Genomic DNA, 20,056 nt, shown 5'->3' with positions numbered 1-20,056 from the left:
GTTTATGTGATGTGTGGCTCTCTTTTTGCAGGTTCAAAAAAGATATGTCTGGTGAATTGTTGCCCACTTTATTGCACACTTGCAGTTGTTCCCTTGATAGCATTTGTGACTGATTTCACTTGTTGCCTAATACTGTTCTTGATTTAAAAAAATTATTTTGTGAGAAAAGAAGATATAGTATATTATTATACATCTGTTTTGTAGTCATGATAGTGTGTTATCAGTTAAAGCAAAGACACCATTTTCATGTGAAGTAACTACACATAGAAGTGTTTTAAACATCTTCTTACATTAAGGCCCGGTTCACACCTGGGCGTTTTCCAGTGCGTTCCTACGCGCTGTAAACCGTTCAACATGTGAAAACCAATGATTGCCTATGGGCATGGTTCCCACCTGGGCGTTTTACAGCGCGTAGGAACGCGCTGCAAAACGCCCTACGCCCAAAGAAGTACAGGAGCTTCTTTGGGGATACAGCCGGATAGCCCTCAGAAACGCGCGTTTGTCACGTGTGTTTTTACCGCAAATCACTCTCGGCACGAAACGCGCGGCAAACGCGCATATTCCGTACGCCTGGGTGTGAACCTAGCCTAAGGGAAACCTGTGCTAGAATGAAAATGTTGGCTGCTATTGCTCTTTCTCTTTTCTTGAAATGTTAGCTGTCTTGCTGTCAGGCTGTTCCAATGGCTTCAACATTTTCCACGTTACTGACCTGATACAAGTTCTCTGGCTACATACTTGTCCCGGGTTATGACTCAGAAAGTACTGAAGCCAGAGGAAGAAAGACAACATTTTGAAAGTCATCAACCTTCTAGGTGGCTTGTTAGAATATGGCTAGAATTACCATGATATATTCATGTAAACTAAATTAAGACTGTCTGTTGAGCTATTTTATTCATGTATTTTTGCTAAAATGGTGCCCAGGATAGGAGTCTTTGAATAACATGTTGTAATTGGCTTTTACATATTTAAGCAATAAGTGTACATAAAGAGACAATTCACTTTGCTCATTTAGGGCAAAGTGAGAGTGTTTTTAGATAGCTCATCCCTCAGATGGGTATACATGCAGAGCCACACTCCCATAATGACTTTCTACACTACATCAGCCCTCAGTAATGCATCAGAGCTTCCAATTATAGAGCTTAGACAAGCTGGGACTATGTAGTGGGAAGGTGGAAGGGGATGGTAGCCCGGTAAGTATAAAAGCCTGGGGGTAAGCTATCTGCAGACACTGTCACATTGACTTGATTTGCCAAAGTGGCACAAAGTGACAGTGTCTCTTTAAAAAAAAAAACGGCCTTTCCCCATAATCCCCCATCAAATTGTACCAGACTTTGAAAACCCTAGATGCAAACTTATGGATAGTATACTGCCGTTGGCTACTCCAGCAATGTTTATGTATTTTGCTATATTTTTCTCTGCTGAACTCCCACACATGCTTAAAAATTGTGTGGTTTGTAAAGTTTGGTAATTTTTGCTGAAGTGTGCAAGGGCAGTGATCGAACTGAAAAGTGCACTTACTATTATTAGCCGCCTTTGAATAAAATAATGGTCGTTTTTAGACAGCAAATGAACTATCTATAAATTTAAATAAATACTCAAAAATATATAGTTTATGTTCCAAATCACATAATTAAGTTATAAATTATACAACACTTTAAGACATATTTAAAGCCTTGCTTTTGATTCAAATGAAAAATAAAATAGAAAACATATAAATAAGACAAAAGGCACATTTTTGTTTCTAGCAGGGAAATTTAATGGAGGATTCCTGAACAAAGCACCTGCTATGTATTGTTTAATAAAGAAGCTGGACACGCCTGAAAGAACCAACTCTGGAGCTGTTGGCTCCCCAGTTAGTGTATTTCCTGTACTCTCCAGGCTTCAGGTAGTACTGACGTCCCTTGTAGTTTGGCTCCTCATAGAACATCCAGTGACCATCAAGGATATTGCAGGAGTGAATATCATGGTAACGGAACTTCTCATAGACACATTGACAGTCTTCTGTGAACTCCATCATCTGACCTTTGAAATCTTCTTTCTCATACAATTTAAGGATAAAAGGACCACGGTGCTGTGAAAAAAAAGGAAAAGGAGAAGTTCAGTTTTGTTGAGAAGATTGATAATTAAAAAATGGAAAGCAAAGCAAGCCACTTCAGCAAGGATATAATTAATTATTTAATGTGTTAACACTGAATACACATACTTGAGTTGTAAGGTGGCAGGATCTGATGGAGTCATTGAAGCCCATCCACTGCTGGAAATCGGGATAGTCTCCTCTTCTCAGGTAGTATTGATAGCCTTTGTAGTTAGCATGCTCATAGAGAATCCAGTTACCATTCTCTACACGGATGGAGTTACAACGATTGAAATATGAGGACAGGTCAGAACAGTCAGCGCTGCACTCATAGGAGCGGCCCTGAAAGTTCTTGTCTTCATAGAAGATGATCTGTGAAAGAAAGAAAATGTAAACATTTCAGTGAATCTGTGTAGGATACAATGTCATTTATAGTATTGATCATCAGATTTTTGCCTTTGTTAAATAAATTCAGCCTTTTTAATATTTTAAACATACACATATGAGCATGTAAGTAATATTTCAGTTTCCACTAGAGGCTGGTGAGTTTAACCAACTGATAGTTTATTATATCTCTTGGAATAATTTCCAAAGTCTGCATATCCTGCTGTGGTCATTATGAGGGTGTTCAAATTTTCTGCTGGATATTTCATATATTCTTGAGAAATAACAGGTGTTCAAACACCCCAAGGTAGAAAGGAGCATCCACAACTCCATTGTGGGCATGAAGAAACACAGGAATAAGGAAACAGTGAACTTGAAGTGAAGTTTACAACACCTGTAAGAAGCCATTGAATGGTTATGTCCACCAGCCATCATCTACAGTATTATGCCAAATCATTTATGGAAGGACCATTCCTTTAAAATAATCATTATTTAGGCTATTGTATGATTTATTTATTATTTAATATAGCAGAATAATAAAGGTAACTTATCTTTACATGTGTTTATGGAATTCTTTAAATAGTGTTTTTGTATTTAAGTGCCATCTCTGTTCTTAGAAGGTAGCACTGAGATGTATATCTGTCTAAGTTAGGCAGTTACAAATGTCCGCAATGTAGTTCCCACATGTACACTTCAAATGTGTTGGTATTTAATCTCCTGTTTTATTTTTGGTTTTCTTTATAAAGCAGTAAATATAACATTAACAAAATATTCACTGCAGGTGAATCTTCCCTGTGCATGTGTTTTAAATTACAGTGGTTGATTTACAGTGAATGTTTGGTGAATATCATGTTCACTGCTTTATAAATATGCCTGCTAATTCTGCCAACACTGCATGATAGTCAGATTTTGAGACTAATTTACTAAAGAGGTTAGAATTTTCACACAATACATTTTGGGAATATTCACTTTTATTATCCTATCGTGTGAAAAGCAAATTCCTGTGTGTGTGGCCAACATTACCTTTTGACACTGTATTTCCATATATTTAGCATTTAGCCTACACTTAGTACACTGTAAACAATTGATTGTGGTGAGCCAGCTGATAAGGTACCTATCAGAATGGAAATATGGATATAATTGGTGACTTCTTGAAAGTGCAGGTTCTGGAGCTATGATCCTGATCCAGAGCTGGATTACCATTAAGGCTATTTAGGTACCTGACAAAAAAATACCGGTGTCTTCAATTACAGGGTGCCCAGCAATTGGATGCAGCAAGCACGAAAGAGGCAGCTCCCATAGGCCAGATTGATCACCAGTCTAAGAAACAAGGAACAAAAGAAAGCGCCTCCATAGTGTAAAAGAGTGATTTAATAATAAAAACACGCAGCTCTAAGGCTGTACTTACAACAATAAAAAACAGTAGAGTAGGATGAGAAGTCGGAACCTATGGCAGGTAGAGTCTTTATCAGAACCTATGATGATAGGTTCTGATGAAGGGGCGTGCCCCAGAAACGCGTAAACCTTTTGCTAACACAGGGATAGAGGACGCTGGTGAATTCTATCACTCCAGAATCTCCCTGCCAGAGGTTCCGACTTCTCATCCTACTCTACTGGTTTTTATTCAACTGAATTGTTATAAGTACAGCCTTAGAACTGCGTGTTTGTATTATTAAATCACTCTTTTAAACTATGGAGGCGCTTTCTTTTGTTCCTTGTTACTTAGGTACCTGCCTAGTCCCCACACGCAGAGTGGCCTGACCAGGAATTACTGACTACCCAAAAGTCTGCTAGGGAGCCCAGCAGCAAAAAGGAAGATAGCATCCTTCTGTGCCCACTGCATCTTTGAGAAAAGCAGTTAACACCATGCCACAGACTAAGCTGTCATGAATCTGAAAGAAGCCAATCACAGAGCTTCACTGAAGCTTGCAGCCTCATGAAACTGGCTCCTTACTTTTCCCCTAGTCTCCTGGTGGCTCTGATCCTCAGATCTTCTCTCCTGATAGCAAAGTGCATCTCACCTAATGCTACACCGCCTCCAGAGTACAGCCTACAAAGAAAGGAGAGAAGATGACTGCATACCAGAGAATCATGGTTGTTATAGCTGCTGGGAGAACCCTGGAGTGTGAAGAGTCAGTAGTATAAGGCTGTATAATTCAGTGAATTCAGTGTCACTGGCGCCCCCTGCTTTCCCATGGCCAGTAATTATTATTATTATGAAGAAAATGGCAATATGTGTGACAATAAGGCACCTTATTGCCCCCCAAATGGTTGGACGCATTTAATACTACTTGATTTCACTTATAACGTAATATACTGTGAAAAACCATATGTTTGCCTCAGTGATTTCTGTAAAATTAAATATTATGCTGTGGCATTAACTATGAAATTAAAAAACTAGTGAAATAGATTTTCTGGTTGTTATCAGTCAGCTAAATCAATTAGAAATTAGGTTAAACTCACGAACTCCTGGCTTAGTCAGGTACTTATTATTCAAAGGAAGAAAGACCAAACTCCAACATGGGGTTAACCATAGCAATAAATCATAATTATTTCATAGATGTGGCTACAAAAATGTCCAAAAGCAAATTTGTGGCTGATCTATCATCCATATAGCTAGCACCTTGTGTTTTGGGATTCTAGGGTACACCTGGGGTTACCTGCTTTTTAGATTAAGGACTACTGTAAAAATGGGTCAGCAGAAACTATACCACAAAACTTGTTGTGATTGTGTGCTTCATTCATGAGGTCTTCCCTTCTACCATCTACACTGAAATATACTTGTAAGTTTCGTAGAACTGACCGTGGACGTTTATGGAGTGATTTGACGCACATGGATGATTTTTTGCCCTGAGCGTGGTTATATTGTGCCTGTATTTTTAATTGCTAAGGTTTAAAGGCAGCCTAACTGTACTCTGCAGGTCATAATATCTCTTTGCACCAGTTTACTGAGTAAGACTCCAAACACTATGACTGAACTGTGAATTTCACAACTTTGTATATTTTTTTCATTAGCAAATCTGGTTTTAATCCACCTATGCTTCATGCTACTACAGTATACGCATGCCATCATTTAGGTTTTAAAGGGAACAAGTCTAAAATATTGGCATACCTGGAAACTTGCTGGCTTTCACCTAGGGATTGCCAGCTTTTTTCCTTGTAACCAGCTCTCCTGAGACAGTGATCAGTTCTCTGGCTGCTTGCTTATTGACAGGAGTGACCGCATTGTCAGGGATAGCTGCTTGAGGGAGGATTCTGTTCTTGCTTTCTCTCAATACGGGTGCAGGACTGGGGAGTGACTGCCCTGTCTCCCCTTGTCATGTGACAGATCACATGACCAGAGACAGGAAGAGGTAGAAGTGCCCTTCATTCCTGGGCAGGCACGCCAATGAAAGGAGGTCTGGATTGTGAGTACATGGAGGGTGGGGTGAGCAACTCTTGAAAGCCTTGAATAGCTCTTCAGCCCACCACCTCCCTTAGATCCCTTCATCCCCCCTCCCTTTTATAGAGCCGCATAGGACCCCTTAGTTCAATGTCCCCCACAGAGAACCACCCCACCCCCCACTCCCAATTGTCTTTTCCTCCTTCATCACATAGCCAAAGGCAGTCCTCCTCAGGCTGACACTACCAATGCAACATCATTTCTTTCTCCCACTGATGCCCACGCAACAGCATTTTTTTCACACCACTGCAGATCCAAATTAAAGCCATTTTAATTTCTGTTTGGATTTTTTACAACAACCTAAATAATTTGGCTTCTCAAAACTGGGAAATAAATAAAAACCATGGCTGGTAGATAGCTCAGGATGAAAGCTCCAAAGCCGCTAACAAACGTTAAAATAGTGTGACCAGCCAAGGACATGGGTATTATTTATGCTACGAAAGATTAGTATTCAGCTTTAAAACTGTATAGTTCATAACGTATAGTTCATAGTTCATATAAAGTATATATTTCATCAATCAGTTGGAATGATTTCCAACAAGTCTTACCTTTCCCATGATGGACTGAGTTGTTCTATTGGAGCTAGGTGCTTGTGAGTGAGATTTATATGTGCTTTATATACATTGCCCATTTGCTGGATTCAGCAGATCTTTAAAGAAGCAACATTTTCTGTTTGCTAAGTAAAATGTATAGTATAGCTGTATTCATTACTGTGTTCTTTTTGTGAGTTGCCTTTGTTAATGTATGCTTACAAAAAAGCACTCACCAGAGCTTTACATGCTTTTGCTCAGTGTCTTTATTTGACAAATACATGTTGTTCACTTTCACAATCAAAATGTGCTATCTTTGCATTTGAAATGCCTGACACAAAATGACTTATGTTCAGGTACATACGAGTTAGATATTTACAGGTTACAGAGTTGGTTTAAATGTCCATCATTTCATCTTATGTAAAAAGATTTTAAAAAATCACAAGAATACTTTGCGCTCAAAAGACATATTTTCATGCATTTACAGATAGCTGTAACAGTCAACATTTGCAAAGTGGTACTCACCTACTACTAAATGTAAAAACTAGGGATGCACCGATACCGAATTTTTGGTATCGAGTTCGAGAACCGATATTTATCTTTGGGTACTCGCCGATACTGAATACCAATACCTGTACTTCTGGGAGAATGGAGCCGCCTTCCCGGCCAATTAGTAAGCCGGGCATTGGGTCATTACACACCGCCCAGCCTCCTGATTCTCAGAGAAGCCGGCTCCATGCTGATTAGCCAGCCCATTGCTGATTGGCCGGGAAGCCGGCTTCCCGGGCCAATCAGTAGTTAAGCCTTGAATAGCTCTTCAGCCCACCACCTCCCTTAGATCCCTTCATCCCCCCTCCCTTTTATAGAGCCGCATAGGACCCCTTAGTTCAATGTCCCCCACAGAGAACCACCCCACCCCCCACTCCCAATTGTCTTTTCCTCCTTCATCACATAGCCAAAGGCAGTCCTCCTCAGGCTGACACTACCAATGCAACATCATTTCTTTCTCCCACTGATGCCCACGCAACAGCATTTTTTTCACACCACTGCAGATCCAAATTAAAGCCATTTTAATTTCTGTTTGGATTTTTTACAACAACCTAAATAATTTGGCTTCTCAAAACTGGGAAATAAATAAAAACCATGGCTGGTAGATAGCTCAGGATGAAAGCTCCAAAGCCGCTAACAAACGTTAAAATAGTGTGACCAGCCAAGGACATGGGTATTATTTATGCTACGAAAGATTAGTATTCAGCTTTAAAACTGTATAGTTCATAACGTATAGTTCATAGTTCATATAAAGTATATATTTCATCAATCAGTTGGAATGATTTCCAACAAGTCTTACCTTTCCCATGATGGACTGAGTTGTTCTATTGGAGCTAGGTGCTTGTGAGTGAGATTTATATGTGCTTTATATACATTGCCCATTTGCTGGATTCAGCAGATCTTTAAAGAAGCAACATTTTCTGTTTGCTAAGTAAAATGTATAGTATAGCTGTATTCATTACTGTGTTCTTTTTGTGAGTTGCCTTTGTTAATGTATGCTTACAAAAAAGCACTCACCAGAGCTTTACATGCTTTTGCTCAGTGTCTTTATTTGACAAATACATGTTGTTCACTTTCACAATCAAAATGTGCTATCTTTGCATTTGAAATGCCTGACACAAAATGACTTATGTTCAGGTACATACGAGTTAGATATTTACAGGTTACAGAGTTGGTTTAAATGTCCATCATTTCATCTTATGTAAAAAGATTTTAAAAAATCACAAGAATACTTTGCGCTCAAAAGACATATTTTCATGCATTTACAGATAGCTGTAACAGTCAACATTTGCAAAGTGGTACTCACCTACTACTAAATGTAAAAACTAGGGATGCACCGATACCGAATTTTTGGTATCGAGTTCGAGAACCGATATTTATCTTTGGGTACTCGCCGATACTGAATACCAATACCTGTACTTCTGGGAGAATGGAGCCGCCTTCCCGGCCAATTAGTAAGCCGGGCATTGGGTCATTACACACCGCCCAGCCTCCTGATTCTCAGAGAAGCCGGCTCCATGCTGATTAGCCAGCCCATTGCTGATTGGCCGGGAAGCCGGCTTCCCGGGCCAATCAGTAGTGGTGAGGCAGGTCATTACCAGCCGCCATGCTGTTTGGCCGGCTCAATACTGATTGGCTGGGAAGCCGGTTTCCCAGCCAATCAGAATTGAGCCAGCCAAACAGCATTGAGATATGATTGATCAGGAAGCTGGCTCCACCTTTGTGGATATGGGAATTCCTGTGGTTCAGCACTGCCGCCGGTAATTAATTTATCCGTGGCTAAACAGAACAGAAGGTTCTGACGAAGCTCCGATGGGCGGGGCAAAACGGGTCTACCCTTGAGTGTATGATACAAACACTATGTGACCGGCACAGACGGCAGCTTCCTTACGGATTTTTTTTGATCCCCTAACAACTATGATGGAAAACTACATGCCCTCTGAGCTATGAACTAGATCGAAACTCCCCAAAAAACCTCCCCGAAGTATCCGCGGACCCTGGGATCTAAAGTAGCCACAGATAAATTAATTACCGGCGGCAGTGGTGAACCACAGGACTTCCCAGATCCACAAAGGTGGGGTACGAGACAACTAACTGTGAGTACAGCTGATCACCAAATAGTACTAAATGGTCTTGCACAGGTCTCCCCCTTGAATACATCTAACATCAGGAGGAATTTACTGATATGGGAAAGTTTGAATAACTCAGAAAGTAAAGTGAATGATACTTCTTAGAAAACAGATCTACGAAAGGTGTCGGCACACGGAGGCTAATGAATATATACACGATCTCAGTGGATTATATCATCCTCAAGCCGCATTAATCATAGAGACTTCCTTTCTTCAATAATCAACAAACAGATTTCACCTATTATATTATCGGATGTATCACTTGCAAGAAAAACTGGTTACGGTTACATCTCAGAGTAGATCTGTAACATTCATTTCTGTGATCCAACATCATCGCCTAGTAGGGGCATAATTACCGATAGGAACCAGGTGTTGAATTGGGAGTATTCCCTCCTTTGAACCTTAAATATTTTTTTGCCGTAGATTGTGGGGTCCATAGGATGAATGAATGAATGTATGAGTGCTATGAACAGCTTGTTCTTTTACGAAACTATTGAGAAGCGGTGTTATTGGGTATTGATGTTTCTGTATCTTAATAAAGTTTATACTTTTATAAGAAATTACTGGTCTCGGTCTATTCAGTAACCACTTCTTACAGCGCTTCCTACTTGGAACACTGTTACCCCCCTTTTTTTTTGCTCTTACTAATTTTGGTTACATGACCTTGATGACCAGCCCCAATTATATATAAAGGTATATACTTAGTACATCAGAGCTCCAGGGAATATACAGTTTTTTCCTTTAGTTAATCAGCCTCTATGTGAACAAGAAATGTCACTATTGTGCTAACCTCAGAAATAGTTATTTAACCAAAAGGCTTTCATATATCCATCTGGAAGGTATTCTAGTTTCTCTTTATATTCCTCTCCCGCTCTGAGAAATAACAAAAAGTTTACAATAGGCAGACCTGAAAATATGTGGTGCTTATTTAGCAAACACAGCAAATTACATTTTAAAGAATACCAATTTAAGTCAAGAAGGAGATTTTAAATAATGGGTTGGCCTTTGTCCCTCTTATGAAATTTCACAATTTTCACTTTTGTCCAACACTAACAACTGTATCCCACTCTATGTTGCAATGGCTCCATCTAGTGTTCCTGGTTTGAAAAACATCTTTATCATGCAATCACATTTTTAAGCCATTATGTGGTCATAACCGCAGGATTATCATGTTTAGCTGTGTACTGTGTATTATGCATGATTTTTGAGATGTACAATTGAGCCTTTTTAAAACACAAGGTATCTACATGTCTAATTTCCATCACATATCTCTAAAACAAAAGGACTTATTTCTCATTTTAAGATAATGTTCAGAACCATTCGAACCCTTCCTTTATGCACTTTTGCCAGCTGTATTTTGAGAGAAGTACCCTGCATGCCGGGCTTTAGTTTTAATCTTCTATTTGGCCATGTACCTATAGAGATATAAGATTAGTTCTTTTATAGATAATAACTGTCAAGTTTTTTCCCCCACTTTATTATTTTGTATACTCACAACTCTGAAAGACATACAAATGGACACATTTTATCCTTCAAATTCTGGTACAAAAGAACCTATCATTTGTCTACAGTATATATTTTTTGTATATTCCTTTCTAATTTTTTATATAGGCAAAGGCAATCAGATCATCTATATTTCATTTTGTAATATTATGTTTTCATATATTTAAAGACAAATATAAAGGTAAGTTAAGGCTGTGCAAACTGTTGGCGCTATATAAATCCTGTATAACAATAATCATGAGAAGATAACATTTAGACATGTGCGATTCATTTCGTTCCGCATCAAAATTCAGACAATTTTTCCGCGGTACGGACATTCGGACATATCCGAATTTCCGAATCCCAATGCATCCGGATGTGTCCAAATCCGAATTTCCATTTCCGAATTTTGGATCCCTTCCAAATTTCATTCAAGAACGAACGTGAATCGGACATGTGACTTTTCTGGCCAATCAGATGCGTTTTTAGGTTTAATGCATCCGAATGGGTCTGAACACTAATTTTTGTTACAGCAACATGGGAGCTATATACAGTATGTACATATAATACTAAAGCTGGGGCTCCTAGACCCGAATGGGATTCGGGATCCGAATTTCCGAAATAATTTTGGCATGTCCCGAATGCCATTCGGGTCTGGGAGCCTTAGCTTTAGTAATATATATGGCTCCCAGACTGGAATCGCATTCGGGACAAGCCGAATGTAATTCAGAAATTCGATTCATTGTCCACACATCAAGGTAACTATTCTAAAAGGCTCAAGAACCAGATTTAGTAGATCTACTGCAACTTCAGAAAGACTATGACTGTTCTTACAGGGCCAGTAATTACTTAGAGGCTGCCTCTAAAGAGTCTTATCACTGTTACTCCAGAATGCCTGCCCTATTTTTGCGTTTTTTTTTCAGGTAACCCTTAAACTCTCTTTTCTGAATTGAGTTTCATCAATACAAGGTAAAAAAGACTACGGTGACTGGAACTGAAGTTATCTTTTGCCTTAACATAAGCCAAAGTCCTGACACTGAGATTTAAATGTTAGCCTGCCACACTGCTTAGGGGGTCATTTCACACCATCCCAATAGGAGGGGTGCTACATAAGCTCTTCTGTAATTCTGTCTCTAGAAAAAATATTTTCTAAATTCTAATTTTTAAATATGGTGCCACTAGATCAGAATAGATGTTAGCTGTGACTCATGAGTGGCAGGTAATGATTTCCTTTTCTATATCTGATGGTTGCAATATATAATTAAGCTGGTCAGGTGGAGAAACAGCTCCAGATGGTGTTTTTGCATCTTGATCTAATAAAATGAGGTAAAGGAGCACCAAAAAATTATTTTCAGAGAGGCAAGATGTCCAAAATAGTAATTTTATTGGTAACAAGGTACAAGAAAATCATATCTGACAGTAACCCTGCTGCACCAACAATTGGACCTGCTCTATTGTCTCATTATATTCAAAATGTAAATGATAAAAGGTAGGGATGCATTGATACTGATATCCGTATTGGTGCCGATACCGAGTATTTGAGTGAGTACTCGTACTCACCCAAATGCTCCGAAGCAGACCCTCCTTCCCGCAAATTGTAAACAAATAGAAACATTAAAATGGAGTGGGGTCTAATTTCCAAGCCATACCAGACCCTTTAGGTAGGAATACTAGGAGGGACACCGAGTTAAAGAAAAAAAATACATAGGGTTCCCCCAAAAAGTCATATCGGACCCTTTAGGTCCCCTATGCCCAAAAATGAAGAAAAAAAGTGCCCCCCCCTAAAATTCCATAGCAGAGCCTTAATCCTTAATCCAGGCACTGGCCTGGCAGGGCAGGAAAGGGGGGATGATGAAGTGCTCCGCCCTCCTTGCGCCATACCAGGCTACCTGCTCTCGGCATTGGGAAGGTGCTTTTCTGGGGGGGACCCCAATGCCATCTGGGATAAGGGTCTCTTCCCCACAACCCTGGCCAAGTGGTTGTGGGGGTCTGCGGGTAGGGGTCTCATCTTCATCTGGGTGCCCCTTTCATAAAGTGGGCACCCAGATGTCGCCCCCCCTTGTGAATGAGTAAGGGGTAGTTGTACCCCTACTCATTCACTAAAGCAGGGGTCAAATACCCCCATACACATTATATACTAAGGTTTATTTTTTTCAAGAACACGATTTATTATATCATAGCTTACAATTAGAGATTTGGGGGCTGCATTAGTTTTCATTTCAGGCTAAGAACATTTTGCAGACATGCAAGTTTGAAGTCTAACCTGGATGGTAACCATAACTTCCTACTTATGAGATTAGTTAAAAGTTAAATTAGTGAAATAACCCTGTTTTTGTCCAGTGTGTAAAATGTATATATTTTTGTTCTCTTTTGTATTTCATTTTTTTATATTAAATGTTAACAGTTCATTGTCCATGTCTAGTTGCTGAAAGTTGCATTTTGTTCCCTTTATGCAGAACAGAGGAGAGGATTAAGTCAGTGAATCAATGAAATGGTACAGGAATTTCCTTTTGTTCTGTACATAAAACAGACAGCCACGTGAATGACAAAAGCCTGCTGGAAGTTTTTAATAGAATGCTTTCCTGCTTAGTTTTATGCTCTCTTTTTCTTTTTTCTATGATTTAACTGCAAGGTTCCTTCTCACATTAATACATTTTGTCCATGAAACAGTAACTAAAGTTTTACCACAGAATTAACACTTTCTACAGTACATGTAGGGGGGAACTTATCAAACTTGGAGCAGACAGAATCTGAAGCAGCTGCCCATGGCAGAGTTAAACCAACTATGCAGAAACAAACGTAGAGAGACTTGCTGAGTCCCACTTATTGAATAATTTATTTAAAAGTATACACTTTAATATATAATTGTAATAAGATCCATAGGTCACAATAATTCATAATAAAACAGCATACTTGCTCTCATATTACAAATTATATAATTGTACTTATCTTTAGACCACTCCATACTCCGGGCACTAATATCTCATCTAAATGGCCATATAGCCTTAACTCAACTTCAGGCATCCCAACCTGAAAAAAAGTTATTTCAGGGAGGTGCCCTTCTCATTTCAGGGAGGTGCCCCCCCCCCATCCACATGGAGAGCACCCCCTTGAAATTATGGCAGATATGCTTCCCTTGCTATCTGCTGTTTTTTGTTTAGTATTCTGACAGCTGCTGCCACCAGAATAAAAAAAAAACAGCATAGGAATGAATAGCTAGATTGCTATTGGCTATTTTAATTTGCAATAGCCAATAGCAAGCTGGCTATTGCACCACCCTCTGCTGCTGTCAATCTGCCGAGGAGGGCCTGATGGAGAACTTCAGGTCCACCTCTGCTGATTGACAGCAGCAGTGGACCTGTGCAATAGCTAGTCTGCCATTGGCTATTGCAAATTGTAATAGCCAATAGAAATCTATCTATTTATTCCTATGCTTTTTTTCTCTGAATTTTTGGAATTTATGACCACTTTTTCATCTTCTTAGTCCTGCTTGTCCCCAGATACCTCCCACCGGTTCACCTGTTTGGTGATTGCGAGTGTGTGAGACTAAGGATCCAGCCATCTTTGTGAGCATGAAGTGGGTTTTTTATTATTATTGTTTGCTATTTTCATTAAGAATATTGGTTTTGGAGATTATTATACTTAAACCTATTTTGATAGAATGTTTTAGAATACCTCCAACCTTCCTGATGAAGCACATACAAGTGCGCAACACGTCGGAGACTGGGCCCACAGTGGATTATACCATTAATACATGGTTTAGGACTAATAAGGAGTCTATGATATATGAGTATGATATATATTTACACACGTGTGGGTACCAAAAGGAGGTAGCTTGATTTTAATGACCATTGTATCATGCCGATGACATTTCGAATGTAACCAAGTTTTTACATTATGTTTATCTTAATGTAATAAAAATCTATTGTTTATACAAAATCATGTATGTTTGGTGGACATTTCGTATTGATGGACACTTTAGAAGCCCTGCTTTTCTCTATTTTTCCTGTCCACATATGAATGAAGTTAATTGAAGAAAAATAAAAAAATACAAAATAATCAAATTAAAATTAAAAAGGTAAAGAAGATTAAAAAATTAAAAGTACAAAACAAAATAAAAATAAAAAAGGTAAAAAAATGTAAAAGTGCTAAACAGGTTAAAAAAACAAAATAATAAAAAATTGAAAATAATAAAATAAAAATAAAAGAGTGCTAAAAATGTAAAAAAATTAAAATAATAGAATAAATACAAATTTAAATAAAAACCAACCTTGCCCCCAACATCTGCATACAAATACACGTGTGTGTGTGTGTGTGCTGAGTGCTGCCCTCATTGCACTGTGTGCCATATTGTTGTAGTGGGGCAACAGCACTCTGTAAAATGCACAATGCACATTAAAGGGTAAGTTCACTACCTTTTGGTGAACCATCCTTCCCCTCCGTCAGTATGGGTGTACTTTCTGTACCTCTTACTGCCGACCAGTGCAGCCCTGCGCTATGGATTTTGAATGTCACTCAGAAATTGCAACCACGGTGACCAATGACAAGCACTTCATAGCACGGTAAAATACGGTTTTGGTTAGAATTCTTTTTTGTATCAGGACAAGTATAATTATAGGTTGAGTTACAGTTCTTCATAATTATAAAGAAACTGCCAACTCCCCTAAAATCTGTATTGTTTTAGAAAAAATGCCACATGTCCCTTTAAGAAAAAGTATCAGAAATTGGTATTGACCTGAGGGAAAGTACTTGTACTTGATCTTGAAAAAATGGTATTGGGACATCCCTACTTTTAGAAAAACATAATTTTTTTTGGACTGAGCAAATACTCGGAGGTTTACCTGCATTTTGCAATTAAATCACCTAACAATTTCTTATAGTTTTCGAAGACTCCTTGGTGAAAGCTAACAAAGCTGGGAACTAGGGCATGGGAATCTTTTTAAGTATTCTAAACATATAAGCAACCAGTGACTGACCCACCTATAACTAAAATATCACTTTTGGGTGAATCATACTTTTTACCTTATTTCCCAGAAGAGTAGTTTTAATGCAGCTGTTGGAAGAAACATCCGCACTGATGCTATTTCATAGGCAGAAGCAAGCAGGTATAGAGGATTCCATACAGTGGTGTTTGAAATAGAGATTCACTGTAGATACACTAGATAGGTTCAGTGGCCTGACCTCAGTTGATGTTCCAGACATACAGATGAAACTCGAATAATTAGAATATCGTGCAAAAGTAATTGCAGTAAGTGCTGCAAAAGGGGCCCAAACCAAGTACTGAGTACATATGCATGCTTGTACTTTTCAGATGTCTGATATTGTTCTATGTACAATCCTTGTTTTATTGATTGCATGTTATAATCTACTTTTTTGAGGTTGTGGATTTGGGGTTCTTGGGGTTTTCATGAGCGGTAAGCCATAATCATCACAATTATGACAAATCACAGCTTGAATTATCTTGCTTTGCATGTAATGAGTCTATCTCATATATTAGTTTCACCTTTTAAGTTGCATTAGTGAAATAAATGAACGTTGCACGATATTCTAATTATTCGAGTTTCACCTGTATATACCCAGGTGAATTCCCTAACAAAATTACTATGTTGTATGGAAAACTGATTGGAATAAGTAGCAGTGACATTAACACTTTCCCTATCAGTCATAATTCTGGCATCAATGAATGAGGTTTCCACCAAATGGGCCAGAAATGTGGAACTTCATATCTAAAGCATCCGCAGCATTAGCCTGCTTCTTTAGAGAATTACTTTTTTTGTAAGTGCAGGGGGAATCTTGTAGAGCGCAGGGGCCATAGGATGTTCAGTATAAACAGTCTATGCAATTTATAATATAAAGAAAGAGTCATTACACTTACCAGATGCATAGTAGAAGGGAGTATTGTAGAGCTGTATGCACAAGTCCTAGTTGGAAAGAATCAATGTTCCTCAATGTTTATCTCATAAATCTGGTTGTAAGATCTGATTAACAGGCTAAAATTAATATTTTGCTTACACTTTGATGAAAATGAGCACTAATAATAATATATTTACACTTTCCTTCACTGCTAAATCCTTCCAGTAAGCAATATGAATTAGGTGTGTTATTGGGTAAATGCATTAATTGAACAACAACAAAAGTGAACATATACTTTTTATTATCAGAGTAGCATCATGATCCAATATAAGCTTTGTATTTCTAATATTGTACTCTTCTGAATGAACCAATTCTGGGGTACATTCTGGCTTCCCACTAAGTGTATCTCTTGTACACTCCAGGTCTCAGATAATACTGACGTCCTCTGTAGCTGGGCTCATCATAAAACATCCAGTGGCCATCAAGCACATTACATGAGTGGATTTCATGGAATCGAAACTGCTCATAGACAAGAGGACAATCTTCAGTGAACTCCATCATCTGTCCTTCGAAGTCTTTCCTCTCATAGATCTTTAGACGGAATGGTCCATGGTGCTTTAGATAAACAAAATATGTATTAATTAGGCAGTATTTTGCTTTTTAGTTAGAAATTAAAAATTTATAAACATATAATATCAAGACATGCATTATTAATAAAAATAATTTTTACCTGACATAGGGGTTGCATTGGACAATGGCATTGTAATGGAACTGGTTAAGTATGATTATGACAAAATGCCTATCTCAATAGATCAATTGTAATATATATGTTAATTTGCTTTCTGCTCTTGTTTACCTTGCTCAAAACCTTACTCAGAAATTGGTGCTCAAGCACCCCCTCCCCATCATATCCGAAGTACGCACTAGAAATAGGAACTAAGATGGCGCCTCCTCTTCAGACAACACCCAAGACGAAAGATAGAAACATCTTGGCAGGAAGTTATGCATAAATGGATCTAACCAATGATAAGCTAGAATACATAAACTAAAATGCTTTTCTGCAATGCTATGCTTAAATATACACGTTCAACTGCTTAAATAAAACCATGAAAAGCAGAAGAATAAGAACAGAAGTACCTTACACTGACTCGTGTCAGCGTGAATTCATTCTATCTCTGAGAGTATACTCTGTATAATCAGGCCAGGCGGCAGATATAAGTACAGACCTTTTGATCCGATCTAAATTTGTGAGCAGGTGCAAAACAGCATGAACAATCTTACATGTTGTCTAACTTTTGTGTATTTGTATCCAAACCTTTTTTTTAAATCTAATGGTAATAACCGTTATATATGGTTAAAATAATCTCCTTACAATATTCTTCCCTATAGATTAGCCCTGATTGGTGTTTACATTTTTGATCATGGTAGTAGGCAGGCAGCACAAGCTTTGCAGCCTCATTACAGCCTTCATTACAAGAGTTGTATCTGCCAAAATCAAGTAGATCTGTTATAAGAGATACATGGGGGCTGACACTGATGAACACTTTCTAAACAATTCTAGTTGTCTCTCTGTTATACTGATGTTTTAGTACATTGATATTTAAAGAAGAACTCTGGTAAACAACAGTCTTAACCCTTGCAGTGGGGCTACCTCATGCACTGCAAGGGTTAAGTGCTCATTTTCATTTAGGTGCAAAAATAATAAAGTTATACTCACTGAAAACTCGCAGCTGGCTTGCTGTTAGAGCGTTCCCTCCAGCTTACCTTCTCCTCTGCTCCAGCGATGGTATGTGCCTCAGTGTCCTCACATTCAGTACACAGTGTATTGGACATGATGACATATGGGACCTTAGACCACTGGAGTGGAGGGGGACCGCTCTAACAGCAAGCTGGCTGTGTGGATTGCATGAGTAGCTCCTGCACAAAAATAAGCGCTTACCCCTTGCAGTGAGTGGGTAGCCTGCACTGCAAGGGTTAAGAAGATTTTCCCCCAGAGTTCTTCTTTAAGGTGCTGGTACATATTAAGTATGCAGACCAGGAATGTTGGGAAAAAGTCAGAACTATGGTATTAGAACAAGAAGATGAGTATCACAACCAAGCAATGAGCATGTTCAGCTATTGTAGCCTCAATGTTTCTCCCATGACAACAAACTGTTCTAAAAAGTTTGACATTATCTGAAAAAGGAATGAATAAGACATTAAAACTGATTTTCTATGTTGCTAGTGTATTCCTTCAGGGGGGTGCTTGTATAAGATACAACAGAGCTTCTGCTGACATGTCCATACATGAAACTATGTAAAGCAAAGACAACCAATTTTCAAAACAAAAATAAACCTAAAGGTCATCTCATATTCATATAACTATGTAAACTTCTGTAAAGGTTTTTATACGGAAGATACAATATAACTGTACAGTATACCTTATGTGTAGCTGAGATTTATAAATGGTTATATAAAAAAAGGTTTCTCAAACCAAAAGAAGAACTCTGGGAAAACTACAAACATACTTTTGCAATGGGACTGATCCCGTACTGCAAGGGTAAAGTCCTTGTTTTGTCTAGGAGGCTCAAAGAAATCAGTTTTACTCACTTGATCCTCTGTCACACAGCGTTTGGCACTCACCTCTTTCCCCCTGTCACGTACCGTGGTGCGGGCCCGAAGTGATAAGGAGGACCTCCCTTGCGGTTCCGTCTGTGGAACCCTGAAGTGTAACAGGGGGCACAGGCAAGAGCAGCACGGGCGCCGGTATGAAATCCTGGGAGGCCGCTGAGTGGAATCAAGCACTGTGGGAAACAAGGCAAGTTAGGTTAACAACCAAGGAGGCAATACTAGTAGCCAGCAGGATCCAGCGAGTGGTCAGAGACAAGCCAAGGTCAGAAGCCAGAGAGGGGGAGTATAGCCAAATCAGAATCCAGAGAATAGTCAAGGACAAGCCGGGGTCAGAAGCCAGGTAAATACTAAGAGCAAGAGCAGGATCCAGAGAATAGTCAGGTACAAGCCAGGGGTCAAATATAATGCAGAACACAGCAGGGAACAGAACAGACCTGAAGCACACAGGCTGAAGAGCACTCAGCAATGACTGGGAGTGCTGTGCCTCCTTTTATAGCCCTAGTGACATCACTGGGCGGCGTCCTGACGCACAGGGGCGTGTCCCACCAGCCCGTCGCGTCACAGGTGGGCGTGCCCTGCCGGGCCTCCTCGTCATAGGTGGGCGTGCCCCGCCGGGCCGCCTCGTCACTGGTGGGCGTGCCCCGCCGGGCCGCCTCGTCACTGGTGGGCGTGCCCCGCCGGGCCGCCTTGTCACCGGGTGCCGTGTCCCTGCATCAGACGGCCCAGCCAGGACCGGACCGCGGCTCGAGTCCCGACACCCCCTCTGCTCCGGCTAGGGAATGTCCCTTGGTGTCCTCATATTTAAAGCAGGTCAATGGACCTGCATAAGATGTGGTCGTGTCGGTGGTCCTTAGCCTGCTAGTGACTAGTGGAGAAGAGGCTGCCAGGACCGATCTAGCAGCATGGAGGGAGCCAACTGAACCGAGGATCATGGAAAAAAAATCTACTTTATTTGAGTCCCCCAATCTAAACGATAACACTTGCGGGGGGGGGGGGGGGGGGC

General features: G+C 39.6%; 1 protein-coding gene across 1 annotated transcript; it reads right to left on the bottom strand.

Annotated features, from left to right (window-relative positions):
• Nucleotides 1–1,795: 1,795 nt before the first annotated feature.
• On the bottom strand, nt 1,796–6,713 carry LOC108790172 (gamma-crystallin 1-like). The gene is made up of 4 exons (XM_018560383.1): nt 6,667–6,713; nt 4,413–4,508; nt 2,204–2,450; nt 1,796–2,071 (listed from the first exon to the last, which is right to left on the bottom strand). The coding sequence occupies exons 1-4, from the start codon at nt 6,711–6,713 to the stop codon at nt 1,796–1,798; spliced, it is 666 nt and encodes a 221-aa protein (XP_018415885.1).
• Nucleotides 6,714–20,056: the final 13,343 nt, after the last annotated feature.

The sequence above is a fragment of the Nanorana parkeri genome, unplaced genomic scaffold (genome assembly GCF_000935625.1).
Source record: "Nanorana parkeri isolate BGI_ZX_2015 unplaced genomic scaffold, ASM93562v1 scaffold453, whole genome shotgun sequence".
In the NCBI taxonomy this organism is placed as follows: Eukaryota; Metazoa; Chordata; class Amphibia; order Anura; family Dicroglossidae; genus Nanorana; species Nanorana parkeri.
This window is presented reverse-complemented; position numbering and strand designations above follow the sequence as displayed.

Excerpts from the sequence above, each read along its gene's own strand:
- LOC108790172 (XM_018560383.1), bottom strand. The coding sequence starts at position 6,713 with ATGTATTTGTCAAATAAAGACACTGAGCAAAAGCATGTAAAGCTCTG. Across the intron at positions 4,509-6,666 it reads CAAAAGCATGTAAAGCTCTG|GCTGTACTCTGGAGGCGGTG; the intron begins GTGAGTGCTTTT and ends CTTTCTTTGTAG. Across the intron at positions 2,451-4,412 it reads ACCAGGAGACTAGGGGAAAA|ACAGATCATCTTCTATGAAG; the intron begins GTAAGGAGCCAG and ends TTTCTTTCTTTC.